The sequence below is a fragment of the Notolabrus celidotus genome, chromosome 2, assembly GCF_009762535.1.
Source record: "Notolabrus celidotus isolate fNotCel1 chromosome 2, fNotCel1.pri, whole genome shotgun sequence".
NCBI classification, from domain to species: Eukaryota; Metazoa; Chordata; class Actinopteri; order Labriformes; family Labridae; genus Notolabrus; species Notolabrus celidotus.
In genome coordinates this window covers 9,858,441-9,880,351 of record NC_048273.1, presented here as the reverse complement: position 1 = coordinate 9,880,351, position 21,911 = coordinate 9,858,441, and the positions used below count along the sequence as shown (strand labels likewise).

Here is a 21,911-nt window from a genome sequence, read left to right as displayed (position 1 = left end):
GAACACCAGAAAGTTTAAGAAAACATCTCCTGAAGTGAAGTCATAAATCAGAGAGAGAGAAAGAGAGAGAGAGAGAGAGAGAGAGAGAGAGAGAGAGAGAGAGAGAGAGAGAGAGAGAGACCTGCCTTGACACCTGGCCGGGTCACATGGGGTATGTGGGCGGGTCATGCAGGTCAGAGGGAAACCTTTACACGAGCTAACTGCTAACATGACAGCATTCACTGTAACTCTCGCACACGCTCAGTTTTTTCTTCCAAAGTCACGCTCATAAACAGCAGGTAAAGGTAGAACACCCCCCTACACACACACACACACACACACACACACACACACACACACACACACACACACACACACACACACACACACACACACACACACACACACACACACACACACACACACACACACACACACACACACACACACACACACACACACACGCGCGCACTAGGCCCACTGATGATAGAAAATGTGATCAACATTTGTTAAGATCTTCTTAATGATTTCAGCACTTTTTTGTGTTTTAACATCTCATACATCACTTCCTGTGTTAGTAGCGTGTTTATCTCTCCAACAGCCTTCCCATAAAACTCTCTCTGATCTCAGTTTGAAGTATTTTAAATGTGCTATAAACGTCCACCAGCGTTCCAGCAGGTTGGCTGTGTGCATGAGAACAGTCTGTGTGGAGAGCTCTCCTGGCTCCCAGCAGCAGTCATCTGATGATGATCCAGCTTGGACTGATGTCTCTGAAGCTCCTGTGAGCGAGCTGGTGTTGGTTTTTGGCACCCCATGTGGAAATAGCGATACCTTTATCACTCTGTTGAGCTTCTCCTACACGTGATTAATGTCTATGGGTTCATGTTTCTGACTAGTTTACTTTGAATTAGTTATTGATGATATATTAAGAGTGATAAAGCAGGATCAGTTTAGATCTGACTCTTCATCAGAATGTTGACTTTTCTCTTGGAATTCTGACATCAAAGACAGAATTCTAGAATGTTGTCTTTGATCATAAAGGCAGAATTCTAGAATGTTGTCTTTGATCCTAAAGACAGAATTCTAGAATGTTGTCTTTGATCTTAAGGACAGAATTCTAGAATGTTGTCTTTGATCTTCAAGACAGAATTCTAGAATGTTGTTTTTGATCTTAAAGACAGAATTCTAGAATGCTGTTTTTGATCTTTCAAGACAGAATTCTAGAATGTTGTCTTTGGTCTTAAAGACATTATTCTAGAATGTTGTCTTTGATCTGAAAGGCAGAATTCTAGAATGTTGTCTTTGGTCTTAAAGACATTATTCTAGAATGTTGTCTTTGATCTGAAAGACAGAATTCTAGAATGTTGTCTTTCTTCTTAAAGGCAGAATTCTAGAATGTTGTCTCTGATTTTAAAGACAGAATTCTAGAATGTTGTCTTTGATCTTCAAGACAGAATTCTGGGAAAAAAAGGTGGGACTTTAAAATAACTGGTGGCCCAAACCCTCTTCCACATGAAGGCGATAATTGACACTTTTTTGTAAATGAGAGTAAATAACTCAGTTGCTGTCCAAGCTTTTGAGAACAGATTGCCACAGAAGTAAAAAAAAACGATGATGTGTTGGTTTGATGGTGGGATCTTAAGGCATTAAGTCGGGCTTGCTTTTTTCCAATTTTTATCACAAACCAGCTTTTTTTTTTGGTACAGGAGTCCGTTCTGTCTCTTTCTCTTTTCGATTTTTAACAGCCTGACAGGGAGCCGTGCAATCACAGGTCGAACAACTGTCCATCATGTTCTTTATACTGTTACAAGATGACTGTAGCTCAGACTGATAAAACAGAAACTGTGTCTCAGTTTGGGATAAATAAAGTACAAGTGATGGTCTATGGATAACGACAGGAGTGTGTTTATTGTGTGTAAATAAGGGTTAAGTGTGCGTGTGGACCGAAACTTGGAGTGTGTGTGGATAAAGTCAGTAGTGTGCGTCTGCAGCTCATTTAAAGCCTCTAATGAGAGCTGAGGGACACAGCTGAGTGGACGGGTCAGCACAGAGAGGGGGGGTCAGGAGGTCACCGACAGAGGAGGAGGAGGAGGAGGAGGAGGAGGAGGGGGGGGGTCCTAATAAGAAGCATGTGCAGGAGGAGGAGGAAGAGGAGGGAGATGAAGGTGAGAGTCAGAGCAGAAATAAAACACAGTGTGCTGAAGGTGCAGGTTACATGAACGTCTGTGTCAGTGAGTCCTTCATCCTCCTGAAGGGTGTGAAGGGGTGAGTGTCAGGGAGTGATGCAGCAGGGTGTGGTAGAGCGGGGTCCTTGTCTTGACAAAGTATGACTGATGCAGGGGAGTGTGTGAGAATGGTGTGTTTGTGCATTTGTGTGTGTCTGTGTTGTGGCGGGAGAGGAAGAGGGGGGGGGGGTTGGTTTCGACAAAGCTCAATTGATTGCACGGGTGAGGGGGGGTGAGGTAGAGGAAGGGTGGGGCTGCAGCCTAATCCCACATGCTGACCTCTGACACCCCCATCAGCACACGTGTAGGGTTTCACTAAGAGAGGGGAAAACAGACCGGGCTGAGGAACGGTTTACTCTCCGTCAGTAGGTCAGGTTAAAAATGTTAAACTGATTTTAAATTGACTTTAACAAATGTGAGAGTCTCTGCATGATGCTCCAAATGTTTCAGTTCAGCACCTGGACTCTTCTACTACAGAGCCATGCTGTTGTAATACGTTCAGAATGTGGTTTGGCGTTGTCTTGCTGAAATATGAAAGGTCTTCCTGAAGACGTCATTGTCTGGATGGCAGCATATGTTGCTCCTAAATCTGTATATATTGTTCAGCGTTAATGGAGCCTTAACAGATGTGGAAGCTACCCATGCCATGGACTCTTCTGATCCCCATACCATCAGGGACGCTGGCTTTGAACTGTGAGCTGATAAAAAGCCAGGTGGTCTCTCTCCTCTGTAGAGTTGAGGACACAGCGTCCATGATTTCCAAAAAGAATGTCAGATTTTGATTCATCAGACCACAGGACAGTTTTCCACTTCCCCCCAGTCCATCTTAAACGGGCTCAGGTCCAGAGAAGTCTCTGTGGTTCTGGATCAGGTTTATATATGGTTTCCTCTTTGCATGGTTCAGTTTTAACCTGCATCTGTGCATTCAGATATTTCCACTACAGAGTCATGTCTGTTTTTAATGCAGTGACTTCCACTACAGAGTCATGTCTGTTTTTATTGCAGTGACTTCCACTACAGAGTCATGTCTGTTTTTAATGCAGTGCTGCCCGAGGACCTAAAGATCAGGTCCATCCGGTCTTTGTTTTAGACCTTGTCCCTGTTGTAGGGAGGGATGCGGGGGCGACTAAGTTTGAAAGCTCATGAACTCTGTGGTATAAATAAAAGATTCATTTAAAAAACAAGAACATCAGTGGAGGAGAAACCGTTCCATGTGGATTCAGATCCATCAGCTGTCTGCAGTGTTTGTCCTGCAGCTGGAGGGTTTCTCCTGTAACACACATACACTGACCTGAATCCTGAGTGCGTCACATGACTGTGTCTGCATGATTAAAACCCCAAACACTCATTAAACTGTGAAACCAAGCAGCTGAATAACTTCTTATGAGTCTCATTTCCTCTCTGATGACCTGCAGAGGAGAATCATTCCCGTCTGATACCCACACACAGATCTGTCTCTCTTTACCTGCTGCTTCAGTGAGTTGCTGTTACACAAAGAGGGAGCCAGAGGGGGAATAAAGGAGAGGGAAGAGAGGAGAGGAGAGGATGGTGGTATTTGAAAACAAGAGGAAGAAAGATAAGGAGAGGAAGTAAACAAGGAGAGAAAACACTTAAAAAATGAGTGTTTCATCTGTTTCTCGTTCTTGTCAGCCTCTGTCTGCAGAAACCGTGCACGCAGCTCAGGATTCCTGTATCCGCTGATCGTACCAGGAGACCCTCGCTAAATCTAAATCATCCCACACACTTAACAGAGTTTTGTCTCAGCAATAAAATACTGTGCACACGCTGCACCAAACCTCTTAACATATTTAAATACAGATAACCTCAAAACCGTTCTGTCAGACTTCAGCCAACCTGTTGGGAAACAAAACCTGGAGCCTCATCAGGACTTTTATTTCGCTTCCATCTCTGCTGAACCTGAACCTGAACCTGAACTGAGGGTCACGTAAAGCAGCTGCAAACTTCAATCCAACATGAATCATTAATGCTCTGATTCCCAGCGAACAGAAAGAAGTTCAGTCTCCAAACACACAGACTGCAACTTCAACAACTTCAGCAAGTGGAGATATATCCACATCCATAAACTTTTACTCTCCCAGGTGAGCTCTTTATGGCTCACAGACCCCCGGCCCGATCCGAGTGCCCCTCAGCAGCGTTTAGCTCCGGTTTGTGGGTCAGAAGAAAGGAGCCGCTCGCTCGTTCTGAGGAAAAACCTAAAAAGCATTAAACTTCACGACACTCTGGTGACCCCTCCGTGTACGCTGGAATGTCTTTGATTCGATGTGTTTCCATGAAAAAACCTTCAGACTCTGAAGACCCACCCAGGAGGACGCTGGGAGAGCCCCCACCAAAGAAAAACCCAGGCTCTGGAACAAAAACCCAGACCGCGGAGGAAACCAACCTTTAGAAGAGCCCCTCTCCCTGAATGAAACCTCGCTGAACCAGAACCCTGTCCTGGAGGAAACCTCAAACCTGAGTACAGTAAACCCCAAACCAGGAGGAACTCCATGGCGGTGGTGAGGGGGAATTCTGCCAGCTGGGGACTCTGCTGAAGCTGAGGTTTACAGAGACTGAAGAGTGATTGATATTCTTTATAAGAGATAAGCTGCAAAGCTCAAGAGACGCAAAACTTGATGCATTGTTTTTTTAGGGGGAGTTGTTTTCTGGTTTGGTGTTTTTGGATTTGCATTGTTTGTGTTTAAAGTGTGGTTACCGTTGATGTAGTTGTTTCAGATTTTTGCAGCTTGTCTTTTTATTTACTTGTGTTGCTTTTCCGCCTTCACACTTGGTTTTGGACATTTGCTTGTTTTTCTGAATTTGCATCTCTTGAGAATAAGCAGCCACTGTAAACCTCGGCACTAAAAGGGCCCCCAACTTGTTGAAATCCACGTTCTACAATATATCTAACAAAAACCCAAGGAGGAAACCAGTCCCAGGAGAGCCAAAACCTAAAATGGAAAACCTCACTCCAGAAACCCTCCACCAAGAGTAACTCTGGCTCAACAGAGCTCAAACTTCTGGCGCCAAAAATCCCCTTAGAGGAAAAACCCTTGCTCCACAGGAACCCCCAACAAGAAGGAAACCTGGCTCCAAGATACACAAGCCAAGATGTAAAAGCACCCGTCAAAGAGAAAACCAAGCTTCAAAAGAGCTACAAAAACCCTTCACCCACAGGTAAACCTTGATCCATGAGTATCACAACCAGGATGAAAACCTGGGTCAGAAAAGGTAGCTCCACCAACAGCCTACACAGGCAGGAACCTGAATCCACAATAACTCAAAACCAGGAGGAACCGTGGCTCCCAACCGGCACAGACGCTCCACAAAAACCCCAACTCCATAAGAAACCAGGGCTCCAAAGACCCAATCAAGGGGGCAACCTGGACCCGTATAAACCCTGATCTAGAAAGAAACCTTGCTCCAGAAAAAAATGGAAAATATCCAATATCCCCCATGAAGGAGGAAATCTTGATCCATAAGAACCCCAAACCCAGTGGAAAACCAGGCTCTAGAAGACCCAAAACAGGAACAACCCTTGCTCCACAAGAGTCCCCATCAAGAAGGAAACCTGGCTCTGAGATGCACAAGAAACCACGGCAAAGAGAAAACCAGGTTCCCCATTAAGCCCGAGATCTTGCTCCAGAAATGCCCCCATTAAGAAGGAAACCCGGCTTCAGAAACAAAACCCACAGGAGGACCCCAGGCTCCAAATAACCCCCCACCCAGGAGGAAACCTGGCTCCAGAACACAGGAAATAGAGTGGAGGGGGGAAGACAGGAACGAGATGTAGATAGAGGAGTTGCCAGCTGATGTATGAGCTTGACTGCTTCCTGTCCTGTTCGTGTCGGGGGGTTGTGTGTGACTGTACATGATGCTGAGTGTGGTGGACTCCGAGGGGACCCCAGCAGCAGGGACCAGTCAGTCAGAGTCTAGCGATGGTGCTGACACTGCTGCTAAAGTCATCAGCAGCTCTCTCTGAGGTCAGCGAGGATACAAAACCTGGTTATGTAAAAACATGGCAGCCTGAAAATGAAGAATGTCTCTGGATGGTCACGCACACGCAGCATTCAATCACGGAGAGCGAGCTGAAATACTGCCGCCCCTCAGCCCCGCTCCAAGGGACACGGCGGCCAGCATTCCTGCTGAACCACAATAACGTCATCCAGAGACGCACGGGGCCGAGCTTCAGGGTGGGAGCAGGGCTTAATAATGTGGCTCTGAACAGAGAATGACTGGGGCGTTATGGAGCAGATTAAGAGGACTAGACTAACTCAGACCCAGACCAGAGACCTCTGATGAGGAGCAGTAAATACAACCATCAGGGATAAGTCTGGAGAGCTTTCTTACTTTTCTCTCACTGATCCGTGCTCGATGTTTGGAGCCACGTGCAGCCGTTTGACTCATCTTACGAGAAGCTGCATCAGATCGAGGTCTGGATGTGTTTTACTGGTGGAGGAGGGCACGGTGACATCAAAAGCACACAGAACTACAGTCTCAACATAAGGTTGCATGAAGCAGCAGAGACCAACTCTATGAAGACATTTTGCATGCTATGTATGCTGCTCTTAATGAATTTTGCTAAATATTTTCTGCAACACCCTCAGACCGGCTCACCCCAACTTCTTGCAGAAATGTTACTTGGAGGCTGGCAGGAAAAATCTGATTAAAACACATGGGACTAACCCCAGACGTAGCAGGAAGTTGAATAAAGTTTATGAAGCCATAAGGAACAAATCATGATTAAAGAGAGATAAATAAATCAGATGTTTTGATTTTAGTCTGCATCCGAACTACCCCCAAACAAGTGTGAAAGTCAGCGATACAAAGCTTCTTTTTTTGACTAAATGAAACTGAAGTTGGAACAAACAAGGACTAAACAACTAATCAATTAATCTTTATTTATAAAGCGCCAAATCAAAACAAACGTTCTCCTCAGACTCTTTCCAAACAGAGCAGGTCTAGACCGTACTCTATGTTCTATTATTAACAAAGACCCAACATCAAGACCGGATCAGATCCAGTCCCATCTTACAAACAGGACTCAGTCTGATCTCATCTTAATCCACCATGAGCAGAGCACTTTGCAGCATTTAGCAAGTTACAGCAGCAAGGACAAAATTTCTTTGAACAGGGAGAAACCTCAAGCAAAACCAGACTAATGTTAGACACATCTGTAGAGAACCAGTGTCATCATGATACAAGACGTTTATTCTTTGGACGACTATGTGATATTTGCCAAAGTCTGCCTTGATACGATATAATAGATTCTATTCAGGGACCAAGTAACGATTTCAGACAACATCATGTACCTGCTTTAAATGTATGAAACTCTGAATGTATTTATATATATTTCCGTCTAAAGTACGGAGCAGCTGGTGAGAGAGTCGTCATGCTTCAGTGGCTTTGCTGGAGGTTTGTTCGAATATTTCCTGAGGTGGAAATAGATCTCTGAGTGTCTACAGTCGAGATAAGAAGATGAGAGAGGGCCGCGTTATTCCTGGGGTGAAACACATAAAGAGTACGGAGAGGTGTGGAAGATAAAGCACAACCAGCTGCTCTGAAGCAGTTATCTTTTAATGGGGGAGGCAGGCTCTCAGAGAAATGTGATGTCTGTCAGCGGGAGAATAACTGAGACAGAAAGCAGACCTCGTCCTCAAAGCTGAACATTTCTCTTTCCTTCAGTGTTTCCACACAAAGAGCTCTGAGCTGAACACACTGACCAACTGTGAAGATCTGGATTACTGCATCCAGTCGCTCTGTTTACATGTCTGGCAGTCATTTCCTCTGAAACACACAATCAACACCGACCCTGCTCCTTTGTTAGCTTCTGTACACAAAGACGTGTCTGTTTCACAGGTTTTTGTTTCTTACAGGGAGGCCTGGGCCGACTCATAGCGAGCACCAGTACCCGTCCATCTATCCGTCAAACCAGCCAGCAGCGATGCAGGGGCCGACATGGAGCCTGTGTGCCCTGCTCTGTCTCTCCCTTTGGGAGCAGAGTTCCTGCAGGAGCTCCAGGGAGGCCCGGAGGACCGCAGGAGCTCCTCTGCACAGGAGCAAGAGAGCCCCCTTCAACCCGGATGCTAAGAAGTGCTCCTACACCTTTCTGGTACCTGAGCAGAGGATCACAGGTCCAAACCTTTTATCAGATCATCTAATCCACCGTGACTGAGTTACTTTAAAACACAAAGAGCTCCTCCTGAATAACTCTCATCTGTCAACAGGTCCCATCTGTGCCAGCACCACAGGCCCCGAGCCCGACAAGGACCGAGTGACCCGCATGGATATCGCAGATGTGAGGGAGGTGCTGAACAAGCAGCGGCGTGAGATCGAGACGCTGCAGCTGGTGGTGGACGTGGACGGTAACCTGGTGAACGAGATGAAGCTGCTGCGGAAAGAGAGCAGGAACATGAACTCCAGGGTGACGCAGCTCTACATGCAGCTGCTGCATGAGATCATCAGGAAGAGAGACAACTCTCTGGAGCTGGCCCAGCTGGAGAACCGCGTCCTCAACGTGACCTCAGAGATGATGAGACTGGCCTCCAGGTACAAGGAGCTGGAGGGTCGCTTCGCCTCGATGGCCGGGGTGGTCAACAACCAGTCCATCCTGATCGCCGCTCTGGAGGAGCAGTGTCTCAGGACGGTAGGACGGGGCGAGCTGCCTGTGGTCCCCCCGCTGGTCCAGGTAGTACCACAGAACCTACCTGTCAACAACCGGTTCACCAACGAGATACAAAGGGACAACAACAACCGGGCCTTCACCAGAGGATCTCGCATGGACTCTCCAACTGTGAGCCCCTTTGGGATCAATCCTCCACCTCAGGGAACGCTGACTTCTGATGGTACGTACCAGACTTACATCGAATAAACTAACAGGGATCAAAGAGGACGACGAGCAGAGATAAATGTCCCTGTGAGTAATTATCCTCATTAGATCTCCTCATGGCTGCTAACGTTCGATCCCCCTGGATGGCTGCTGGTATAAGTGAGCGGGCTCTCTGGCAGCAGCGGCAGCAGCAGCAGTGAAGTCATACATTCCTCTGGTTCCCACTTGGCCGCCTGTGTTGGCTGCACAGCTCTGAGCATATGTAGTAAATTAGCAGGTTTGGATTAGATCTCTGAACAACTCGAGAATTTGAAGAAAAGGGAACAAGTCTGTACTGCAAGGGTTTAGTAAATTTATATCTGCTCAATGAAGATTTAAAGAGGAGGCAAAGTAGCTCTCAGCTAACATCTGAGAAACGAGTCCATGGAGTCAGACTCGTAGACAAAACAATCCCATCAGATAAACCCTCCGAGGTAGTTCAGACTCGGCTGTGATTTCTGACATCTGAGGACCATCATCTCCAATATGAAACCAATTAGTGAAGCTAGATGCTACTTGGAAACGTCTCCTGGTTAGAGCTGTTGTATTATGGCTGCTGATTAGAGCGTGGCGGGGCACGCTGACAGGGGTTACACAACCAGATGCTGAAATGGAGGCAATCATTCATCATGTCTCTCTGACAGATCGGTGAATGAAAGACGATCTGTTTTAATACTGTTGGGGAGTTTCTTTGTCAGTGACGCAATTCTGCTGGGAGGAATGTCGAAGTAAAGATTACTCCCCTGTCGAGGATTAAATCAGATATCTGAACCTCTGAGACATCATTACTCTCGCTGAGCGCCATTAGAGACAACGATTTAGCAAATCAATACGCCAAATGATAAAAGTTTACTCTCTAACGGACCAAATTCACTGGGAGGTCGTTGGACAAATTATGATTTCACTTCTTCTGATTGATCAGGAAACACAAAAACAACAGAAACTAAAAAGTATGCAGACATCAGGCCACGTTAGCAATAGGCAGTCCCTCCAGGATTTCACAGGATTTTTTTGTGATAGTTGCGGCCCAAAAAGCCAGAATTTGCGACAGCTTTTTGAAAAAATTGCGGTGAAAGTTGCAATTTTTTTTTGTTGCTTTTTTCCCCCCAATAACATCTCACGCTAAATTCAGCAGCGACAGAGGCACAGTCAGTCAGTTCATGGCACTCTGAAATGAATCTGCATCTTTGATGACTAGGAGTTGATCAAAACTTACTGAATGTGTCTGATGTTTCACCAAACTGGATTCAATCAAGCTGTAGACGGGAGCTTTTTACGGTAATAGCAGCAATAACGTCAAATATTAAACAGACAACCACCGGTTGTGTCTTTGTCACTAACACACACCGGGGGTAAAAATCATCAATGAAGATGAGACAGATGCATGGAGGTGAGGAGAGCTGGTTTATAAAGCACACCTGCTGCAGGTAGAGACCAAGCTAACACTGCGCCCCTCAGATAATAACTCTAGTATCTATAAATAACAACATTGTCATGGTCACTTGTCCTGCCTGCTGTCCCCTCTCTTTTCACCCGTTCTCTGTGCGTGTTTTGCTGTTGAAAAGTGCCGATCAAGTGAGGACTTATGTTTATGTTACAAGGAAGTGAAATTGATGACGAAACCGATGACGTACAGGGGCAAATTTCAAGGCCGCGAAAAAAATCGCACTGATTGGTTGAATTTGCGTTGATAGTTGCGATCGCGAAATCGCAACTTCCTGGAGTGACTGAATAGGATTCAGCCACTATTGAGCTTTATTCTTTATTTATCGGATCCCCATTAGCTTCCACAACATGGTCGCTAGTCTTCCTGGGGTCCACACATAATAACAATAAAAAACAGTCATTTACAATCACAATTCAAAACATCTTAAAAGAGCTAACATGTAGGTTTGAAACAACTTTAGATTCTTTTTGACGTTTGCACAAGAAAATGTATTACTTTGTCAGCAGATTATTAAACTATTAAAGCTAACACTTGTGTTATTGTTAGGCTTTACGCCATGTTAGCTACCTCAAAGTAGCTAACATGGCGTAGAGAGCAAGGTGTTCGATCTACATAGAGATTAAGTGAAAAAGACAACTCTGGGAAAACAAATGCGAAGGTATATCCAGATTATTTTTGCAGCAGTTACGCTTTAAAAGAAGGTATAAACACTGACGTGCAGGAAGATTCTGGGCTTTATTTGTTTACTACTGTAGTCGCTGTTCTTCCTGTGTGTCTCTCTGCTCCGCCCTCCATCACTGACACTACACCGCTAACTCTCCTCGTTCACAGGTCGGCAAATACTGATGTTTATTGAAGTCTTTTTGGCGTCTTTATGTTCATCAGTCCCGACCTGTGGACAGTTGACTGTAGGCTGTAAACAAGTGCACGAAAAGAAGACGCCCTTAAAATGACCAAAATGAGAAAATGCGTTAATACGGAAAACTCAGAGGAATATTTTGTATTTTGAGGAATAACCTCATTTATTTAGCCTTTCATTACTCTTAACAGTCAAATATTAGTCTCTGTGCAGGTTGGAAATCAAAAGAAACAAAGTTAACCAGTTTTGGGTTCCCAGGAGATCATTTTTGTTCCCCTGGTACTGAAACTGGTATTGATATCAGTCGATTTGAACCTGTATCATATCAGAGTCTAGATTGCTGGCGCCTGGTGATTTTACTTTCTTCATAGTGGATATAATCCTAATTCCAGTCCCTGTATCCTTTGTGTATTTGCTTTGGGGATCCTGACTAATCCATCAGCCCATTTGTTGCTTTCTGAAGTGAAGAGCCGGAACACAAGAATGGCTTCCATTTAGCCATTTTCACACAGACCTCACTAGACGCCGCTCAAACTGTCCCTCCTGATTAAGACATCACTGTAAAAATGGTTGACGTGTGAAAATTATCCATAAAATCTCACTTCACTGTTTCTGCAGCATCAGAGTGGAAACTGTTACAATACCAAAGGTTTTTAAAGTGACTTTCACCTCAGAGGACGTACTCAATGATGTTTCAGGGTCACAGAGCAGAGAGGAGAAGGGGCTGATTGTAAAAGCCTTCACAGAGAAAGAACCCCAGAGGAAGAAAAGACAGACTGTGAGGAGGTGGGGGAGGTTACACGGCACCACTCAGAGGTGAAAAACAGGACCGAGTGTTCTCTGGTTTACCTCCTGGTGAACATTTTAGAGTTCATTATTCAGGCAGAGCTCACAAAAACTGAGATATGTAATATTCTGCATGCCGAGGTTTACACATCCTCACACTCTCAGGTTATCTGTGACTGAAACAAAGCTCTCAATCTGAACACCTGAGATATGTGAATCTAAAATATGACTAGACAAACTCGGCTCCATGAAAAAAAGTGATCAGGACGAAACCTTCCTCTGAGATGGATTAAAATCCGATTTACTTTCATTTCCTGTGAGTTCAGACAAGCTTTATGCCTCCTGTCAAACAGCTACAACACACACCTGTCAGCCAAATCATCCACGCCCCTAATTATGCAGAACTTTTTGCATGCTATAAACGCTGAGTTTAAAAATAATTTAGCTGTACAGTCTTCACATATCATGAAATGAGCTAAAGTTGGACATTTTAACATGGGACTCTATGGGGGCTGACTCTCTTTTGATCACGGCCCCTTGTGGACGTTGGAGGAACTGCAGGTTTTTGCACCTCTGCATTGGTTTCATTTCAGGAGGTTGCTGCAGAGCACTCACGCGCTTTCTTTCATACAGATTCACTCTTAAAGTAAACACACTGTGACCACAGTTTAGTCTGTTTGAGTCCTTCTCCAACCACGAGGTGATGACTTGGTTTATTTTTCAGCCTGTACCTGAGCGCTGTGTTTGGAGAGACTGATGAGAGAGTGACAGAGGAGGCTAAGGAAAGGACGGGTCAACTCCCTGACTGACACATCTGATGTGTTATTGTTAGGAAAATAAAACCTGGTGCAGTTAGAGCTCTGGGTATCTGTGCAGGCTGAGTGTGTGCCCCTACGCTCAGCTGAGAAAACCATCTTCATGGACCTTTGGGCCCCCGAGGGCCCCAAACAAAGCTGGTGTTCATACTGGTTTGTAGCTGTGGACACTGGGGACACAGAGGAAATAAGCTGGTCCTGGTTCAGCTGCTGCAGGGCTCCATGTGAAGGCTGATCTATGTGAATTATCAGATTCAGCTCTTCAGATGCCTGACTGCAGACTGATGGATGTTTGGAGATATTTCTCCAGTTAGGGTCGAACAGACGTCCCCTCACTGCTCAGCTTTTGAGGAAGATGACTTTAACATGCATGATAAAAGGAGACCTCCTCTTCAGTTTATGGTTCAGCCAGGTGAATTTGTTCAAGTGGATAAAAGTGACTGTAAATCTGTCGGAGGACGGCTTTATAAGGACTCAGTCTGTAAGAACAGGGACAGAAATTCTCTCTACACAAAAGCTACTAATTAATATTTGTCTTCTTCTGAAGATCACAGAAACAGATTTGGGAACAGTTGTGGATAAGGTTTACTCAGGAGACTTATCTGGTTTTGGAATTCAATCAATTTGCATCAACTTTTTTCAAAGATTACTAAACCCAGATAACCAGAGCTCTAAATGGGACTACAAACTCTGTCCACAGGGGGCGCTGCAATTCACCTAAAATAAAGACCCGAACAGCTTCTTTAAAGTATATACTGTATGTCTAAAAGTGACGTTATTTGGTGAAATATTTCATGGGGAAAAAAATCTAATTTCTTCACAACCCTTAAGTCAACTTCATCTACAATGTCACTGTCAATAATCCTCTTCTAGTTTACAACATTCTTCCTTCCTTTCCACAGATTAATCTGACGTATGTGATCTGTATTTAACACAATCCGGTGATTAGTAACAAAGCCGGATCATAATACTTCAACCCCATCACAGTCTCACCAGATGTGTGTCTAACACGAGTCTGGTCCTGCTGGAGGTTTCTGCCTGTTAAAGGAAGTTTGTCCTTGCCACTGTAACTTGCTAAATGCTGCAAAGTGCTCTGCTCATGGTGGATTAAGATGAGATCAGACTGAGTCCTGTCTGTAAGATGGGACTGGATCTGATCCTGTCTTGATGTTGGGTCTTTGTTAATAATAGAACAAAGAGTACGGTCTAGACCTGCTCTGTTTGGAAAGAGTCTGAGGAGAATGTTTGTTGGGATTTGGTGATTTACAAATAAAGATTGATTGATTGATGATAATAGGAATATAAATTGTGATAAAATGACAGATAAGGAGAGTGGGGATGATGCTACAGGAATTTAATGACTATCTGATCCCCCCCAGGCCCCTTCAGGGACTGTTTCCAGGTGCGACAGGCCGGACACACCACCAGCGGGATGTACCTGCTGAAGACGGACGGCAGCGATCAGCTGATCCAGGCCTGGTGTGAACACGGCCTCGATAACGGAGGATGGACGGTGTTACAGAGGAGGAAGGATGGATCTGTGAACTTCTTCAGGAACTGGGAGAACTACAAGGTAAGACCAGGAACCTATCCCAGACAAAGGTTATTCAGAGGGGACGATGAGCAGCGAGACGGCTGGGTTAAGTTCGAGGTGATAGATCGATATCTCCAACTTCTGGTGTTGATGTTTTAAGAGTTTTGTCCTCGCCTCATCGTTTAGTTTTGGTCCACTCAGAGATGTCTCCATGAAATTGAACAACTCACACAGGGAGCCGCACACAGATCCACAGGATCAGAGATCTGAGACAGAAACACATCTCGCCCCGGGTACAAACAATCCCTCCGTCCCTCCTCCATGTGTCAGCCTTTGAGATGTGATCCAGGGTTTAACAGTTTATTAACACTGCAGCACAAGATGACAGATTTACAGCCGGACAAATATGACTGCTTCTCTCTGTAAAACATTAATAAGGCTCATGTGAGAGTTTTCCTCTGTGTCATTTCATTAGATTGAGAAATGAATCCTTTGAGTCTGGAGTGGGATTAGAGCTGCGTCTCTGCTGCTCTGACTTTTATTGACCTCCCTGAAGCCAGATTAGCAGAAACTTCCTCCTGACAGTCGGCTCATTCATCAGAAGTGAGAAACAGCAGACGTACACTCATTACGTCTCACTGGGAGCAGATTTGATTCATTCACTCGTCTACACTTTGCTGCTTTGTTTGTGTTTCTTGGACACGACTTCAGTGACCACAGAAGAAGAAGTCAGCAAACCCACAGCGGTGACGGACTCAGATTAATCCTCGAAGTTGTTGTTCTGGCGTTTGAACTTGAACCACAGCTGCAGATGACTAACAGATAACCGTCTCTGAATAACAGATAACGCTCTGTGGTTCTTTTTCCCTGCAGAAAGGATTCGGGAACATAAACGGCGAGCACTGGCTCGGGCTGGTTAACATCTACAACCTGGGGAAGCAGGGCGACTACAAGCTGATGGTGGAGCTGGAGGACTGGACGGGGAAGAAGGTGTACGCCGAGTACAGCAGCTTCCGCCTGGAGTCAGAAAGCGACGGATACCGGCTCAGACTCGGCACCTATCAAGGCAACGCCGGCGACTCGTTCAGCAGCCACAACGGCAAACAGTTCACTACACTGGACCGGGACAAGGACGCCTTCTCTGGTAGGAGGGGGGATGACGAGTCCTGAATGCGTCTTAACTCCTGATTTAATAAAGTGAGTCTCCTGTTGTCCTGTTTCTGACGCTGTCTCTGTCTTTCTCAGGTAACTGCGCTCACTTCCATAAAGGCGGCTGGTGGTACAACGCGTGTGGACAGACCAATCTGAACGGGGTCTGGTACAGCGGGGGGGTTTACCGGAGTAAATTTCAGGACGGGATCTTCTGGGCCGAGTACGGAGGAGGTTTCTACTCCCTGAAGTCGGTCCGACTCCTGATCAGACCCATCGACTGATCCCTCGGACTGAGGATCCTTCAGATGCTCCTTGTTTACTTCCTTATATCTGACCCACCCTCTGTCTTCAGTAAAGGCTGAACCAGGACCAGGACCTTTCACATGGAGGCGAGAGAATTATAACTCTCAGTCTTACTCTGTGCTGTGGAAAGTTCCCCCACTGACTCTAAGATGAAGATACTATTTCCTCCTCCTCCTGCCAGTCTGGCTATATCTGGTCAATCAGGCTTCCTGGGACCTTCCAGTACCCCCCTGTGTGTCTTATATCCCCCCCTCTGTTTGTACTAAAGGGAAAACAAGAGACTTCTTCTGAGCAGCTAACTGTGACTATTTATACCTGAGGGGGCTGGGTGTACTGGGTGTCCTGGGTGTACTGGGTGTCCTGGGTGTCCTGGGATGTTTGACTGTGGTAGCATTTCAGTGATGTGATTTTAAGTTGTGTCTCCAGTTAGAGCAGGTAACCTTATGTCTGATGTTTTCTTGATGTGTTGGACTTTAATATGACACTAAATGGAACCCATGAGGCACAGACCGGTGATAAGAAGTGGACCTGGCCTTTTGGTTTTGATGCAAACACAGAAGTGCCTTAAACCTGCAGTCCCCATAATGTCCAGCAGGGGGCGTGAATCTAGGAGATGATGCTCATCCTTCCAAATTGATTTATTCCCTCAGGAAATATTTCATCTAGTTTTAAGTGTTCTTCGATACAGCACAATGTTCATTTTGTAAATGGTGGTCCTATTTAAAGTCACAGAGACGAGACAGAATAGGAGGAGTTAGGGGCGAAGCTACCTGTGATTGACAGGTCACTACAACACCCTGCCAGCAAGGACAGGTGCACAAAACAGTGTCTCCACCAACTGACAAACTCCAGTGTTGGAACATGAAGCATGCAGAAGTGCCAGTGCTGCAGTTCCAGGCGTAGATTTAGCCTAATGGTTAAGTTTCCCACAAATATAGTGGGCGGCCCGAGTTTCATTCCAGCCTGCGGCCCCTTTCCCAAATGTGATTCCCCAATTCTCCCCCTGGTTTTCTACCCTAGCTACTGTCCTCTTCTCTATAAATAAAGGTGTGAAAGGCCAAAAATAACCACAACTGCAGTTCCCTGAGTGTCCACAAGAGCCTGTCTCCAATAGTGAGCCAATCCACATAGAGCTGCATGTTAAAATATCAATTTGAGTAGCAGAAACAAGTGTTTACAGCCTGGTACAAATTATGGTTTTAGTCTCTATAGAGACAAATAGACCAAAAGAAGGGGAGGATTTAGGGGCGGAGCTACCTGGGATTGATAGATCACTACCACAACATCCTGCCAAAAAGGACAGATGCTTAAAATAGTGCCTCCACAAGGCGATAAACCCCGGTGTTGGAACATTAAGCCATTGCAGAACTGCAGTTCTCTGAGTATCCACTTGGGGCTGTCTCCAAAAGTGAATCAACTCCTATGACTTCCATGTTAAAATGTCAATTTGTGCAAAATGTTTACAGCATGGTACAAATTATGGTTTTAGTCTCTTTGGATACAAACAGACCAAAAGGAGGGAAGGATTTAGGGCGAGGCTACCTGTGATTGACAAATCACTACTGCAACATCCTCCAGTGAGGATAAATGCACAAAATATTGTCTCCACCAAACGACAAACCCCGGTGATGGAACATTAAGTGAAATAGCTGCAGTTCCCTGAGTTCCCACTTGAGGCGGTCTCCAAAAGTGAGTCGATCTCCATAGAGCTCCATGTTAAAATGTCAATTACTGCAGTAGAAATAAACGTTTATATACTGATAAAAATTATGGTTTTAGACTCTATAGAGACCAATAGATCGTCTTTGAGTATCTAGAGAAGCGCCATCAGTTCCTATCAATTATCATTTCTATAAAGTACGGGGAGGATTTAGGGCGGGGCCACCTGTGATTGACAGGTCACTACCACAAGGACAAAGAGGAAATGACAATGCTCCAGTCGAGATATGTTCACTACTTGGCCCAAAACAAGACGACAACGACCAAACTGTAACACTGATGTCTCAGATTCGGCAGCAGTGAACCCCGGAGCGAGGTCCACTTCTTCTCCTTCAGTCTGTTCTTCAGGAACGAGTGTGTCTGACGAGCACGAGGCTGAGCTGTGGTGTGTAAATATCTTTGGCTTTATATGTGAAGGTAATTTAAGAAGGTGTGACTCTACTCAGGCCAAATGTCCAGTGTTCTCACTCTGCCATTCTTTGTTATTTATCAGTGTATTTATGGTATATATCATATCATATAGTCTCATGTGTTATCCATGTACACACACACATACGCACACACTCACACACTCACTCAGACTTCCTGTTTCATCCTACTCAAATTAAAATCTTTATAAACACGACCTGTGTTTGACTTCCTATAACTCAGAGTTGAGAGTCGGACAGATTTATGAATGTTAAAGCTGAAATATTTCAGTGTGTAAAATATGAGCGAACACCTGTATAAATGATCAGCTGTAATCTGATACAGCACATTCTTCTTTTATCTGATGGAAGTGAAACAGCAGCTGTGCAGCCCGGAGGCCAGAGGGATTAAAGAAGAATAAAAAATGAAGTGGGAGAAAAACTCAAATCACATGAATCTTGATTTCAGCCGAGGGTTTGAATCAGCGAGAGTCCGATCGGGTGTTATTAGAGGCTGATAACGAAGGAGTCTTAACGATGCTGCCGTCGAAGAATCCAGAGCGTAACGTGATAACAGCGAGGATGATGAAGGTGAGACAGACGGACAGACCGAAGAACATTCCTTCCACAGAAACTCTGAGCTTCTCTTTCCTAAAACACAAAAAAGATGAATGATGGCTGCTCTCCTGACGTGTGTCTCTGAGGGGCTGTAAGTCTCACACACACCCCCACACACACACACAAACACACACACAGATCTCAGGTTGTTCTCTCTGCTCACACACAGTCAGAGCGTCTGCAGGAACACTCACCTCTCTGCTGCTTTATTTAATGCAACATGACCTCAAACATTAAGAAAACAATCAGCTGGGAAAGTTTTATGCTCGGATGTCTCTGGAGAACAAACTGAAACTCAGGATCCAGGTGTGGGTGTGTTCCAGGATTTGTTTGGCACAGATCAGCTGTATATCTTGTATAGTTTCACTCTGCTCCCCCAAATTTTGAAGTTTTCCAAACCATGTATCATGTTTTTAACAACGGTTTCCTGTTTTCCTGTTCAGTTTCACCCTCCTCACTTCCACTGACGTGTAAACAAAAACTCACTCAGCAGAGTCCTCCGACAAACGAGTGCCTTACGCAGAGACGGGCATCAGATGGCGAGAAATAAGGCTGTCACAGTTTACACTCTGAAGGCCTGTTCAACATAAATCTGTTGTTTTCATTAAAGCCATTAAAAACATCTATTATACGACAAACAAAGGAGAGCTTGAACAGTACCAGACTTCATAAACACATTTCCAGGAATGTAAGATATTGTTTAATGTTGTTCTCTGAAAGTCCCAAAATATGTCGATAGAATTATCATATTTATCAAACACCTCGAGGGTTAAACGTTTTATCTACACAGATGATGTTCCAGTGTTCCCTCCTGACCCGTCAGACCTGATTTAACCTCCACAGACAAAAACAGCTGATGTAAAGACTCAACGTGTGCTCCGAAACATCTGTGGGGCCTTAAATCAGCGTCCGCTCTGAAGAGTGAAACTGAAGGTTTAAGACGCCGAGAGCTCCGATCTGAAGGGTTGAAGGGCAGAGGATATCTGAGAGAGCCCCGAGTTCAGACTGATGAAGGCCTGATGATGATGATGATGATGATGATGATGATGATGATGATGATGATGATGATGATGATGATGATGATGATGATGATGATGATGATGATGATGATGTGTTGCATAAGCCTTTTTATGTGGCTGCAGCAGTCAAAGTGGAACGTGCTGAGAAGGTCTGAGAAGTGTGCATGTTTGAGGATGCATGACGATGGGTGTCTTGGAGTGTGTTTTTGTGTGTTTGTTACCGTAACTGAATGAATTTAGTGTTTTTATGTGGTTTTTTGAACATGTTTGCTGTTTTTTGTCTGTTATTCGAAGGATCATCACTCACACTGTCGTAGTGCGAGATCAGAAACTTAGAAAATCGCTGCGACAGTCGCTAATGTTTTCTTCTTCTTTGGCTATTTAATGCAGTTAGCATTCTTCTTCTTCTGTTTGCTAATGCAGTTTACGAACAGATTTAAGACGCTCTGTAGCCACCGTCTGGGGGAATACCGTATCACAATGAGGCACTGGTAAAAACAATGAAAAATGGAACTTTTAAAATGAGAAAATATTCGAAGTAACTCTTCGATTTTAACAAAGTGAACGAATATTTGAATATTCAAAATCACTGTCCATCCCTCGTTGATATGTAAGTGTTTCTGTGTTTCTTGTGTGTGTTTATGTCTTGTTAGTGTCTTTTTGTATGGTCGGTGGGTTTTTAATGTGTTCTTGTGTGTTTTTTTGTGTGTGTAAATCTGTTTTTAACTGTTAGCGTGTTTTCGGGTGTGAATGTGTTTTTGTCTGTAGATGTGTTTATGTGTTTTTTGCATGTTCACCGTAAAACTCCCAATAAAAGCCTCTCCTCATTTAAAGACCAGGGCTGTTTCCGAAACGGCCTGCTACATACTACTTACTAATGTAGTAGGCAGTAGGTATTGCCTACTACATACTGCGTTTGAATTTAGTATGTAGTATGACTGTTCTGTCCGATCCGTCATGCAGCATGCTGAGCCAGACTTCGCTGGATTTCCAGTTTCGGAAAGCGGAAGTAAACAACGGCGAAGCCGATAAATAAAAAGCTTATTTAGCATCCATTTATGATTTAAAAAGTTAGGAAGTGGTTTATATGTAATTTGATAACTTTCACAGCACCCAAAAACAGATTTCCTCCCGTCAAAAAATGGGGAAAAAGAAAAAGCAGAACGAGCGCTGTGCATTATGGGAAACAGTACGCGAGGAAGACTGGTCCGATGCATACTGAGATATTTTCCCGAATCAGTAGACATCCGGGGAGTTTTGGCATACTGCAGATTTTGCTCTTGTTCACATACTACTTACTACATACTGAATTTTGGACATATCAGTACGTACTGCTAGTATAGTAGGCGATTTCGGAAACAGCCCAGGTCTCTGTCGGTATCAGGGTGTGGCTGTAAGTTTTGACAAATAAAGGCTTGTCTCAATTAGAAGCCTGCCTGCATTCATTGTTAATCTGGTCGTCCGTGCATTGAAGCACCTGATGTTTAGAATTTGATCGCCGTGGCAGCACGGAAAAACCAGAGGACGTGAATTCTGTCAGGTTTTCAAGTTTGCAAAAAAAGAAACAGCAAAAAGAAACTTCATTAATCTTTAAGAGAACAAATGTTAAGATGAACTTCAGAGACGGCAAAAGAAGCAGACTGCAGAGTGGCGGGAGGAAGAGGGTTAAAAATGTGTGGAGTGTAAGCATGAGTGAATCCACAAGACATGAATCAGAGTTATCGTCTCGCACGAGTTGATGAGGAAGAAAGCTGGAGAAATGTAGACCTCATGAGTGACAGGAGGGACGGGGAGGACTTTACTGCTTGTGTTGGCTTTATAAATAACAACGAAAACCATCTCTACTGAGCAATACATGAGTTCAAGCTTGTCTCTTATTAAAGCCTGCCCAAAATAAAGGCCGGGTGAGTTTATAGACTGAAACAGTTAAAGCCCGAGTTACTAACTGAAGCTTTAAAGTGTGTATTCTGTGTGTAAGTGTGGTGTTATTGGGGTGTTTTAGTGTGTGTGTGCCACAGTTGAGCAGTGTGTCTCTGTGGGCTCTCAGTCTCAGCTGATCGGCTCTTGAACAGGAAGTAGATGATATGTGTGTGGGCAACAGAGGGGGAGCAGAGCCTAACAGGAGGTCAAAGGTCACCGAGTCACACAGACCATCAGTGTGGAAACTACACAGGCCCTCTGTT

At 44.7% G+C, this 21,911-nt stretch overlaps 2 protein-coding genes across 6 annotated transcripts in view; one reads left to right on the top strand and one right to left on the bottom strand.

Moving 5' to 3' along the window:
• The window catches only part of angptl1a (angiopoietin-like 1a), a 20,520-nt gene extending 2,211 nt beyond the window's left edge, over positions 1 to 18,309 (top strand). Inside the window, exons 2-6 of one of the 2 annotated variants that reach the window (XM_034704050.1) lie at positions 8,078 to 8,335; positions 8,429 to 9,046; positions 14,356 to 14,549; positions 15,384 to 15,654; positions 15,756 to 18,309. In XM_034704050.1, coding sequence (XP_034559941.1) covers positions 8,146 to 8,335; positions 8,429 to 9,046; positions 14,356 to 14,549; positions 15,384 to 15,654; positions 15,756 to 15,943 — 1,461 coding nt within the window. In that variant the 5' untranslated portion in view covers positions 8,078 to 8,145 and the 3' untranslated portion in view covers positions 15,944 to 18,309. Of the gene's footprint in view, positions 1 to 8,077; positions 8,336 to 8,428; positions 9,047 to 14,355; positions 14,550 to 15,383; positions 15,655 to 15,755 lie in introns of those variants that run through there. The other variant, XM_034704051.1, reaches the window with a different exon arrangement.
• ralgps2 (Ral GEF with PH domain and SH3 binding motif 2) overlaps positions 1 to 21,911 on the bottom strand; it is a 79,812-nt gene that overhangs the window by 13,882 nt on the left and 44,019 nt on the right. The gene's annotated exons all lie outside the window — the stretch shown is intronic.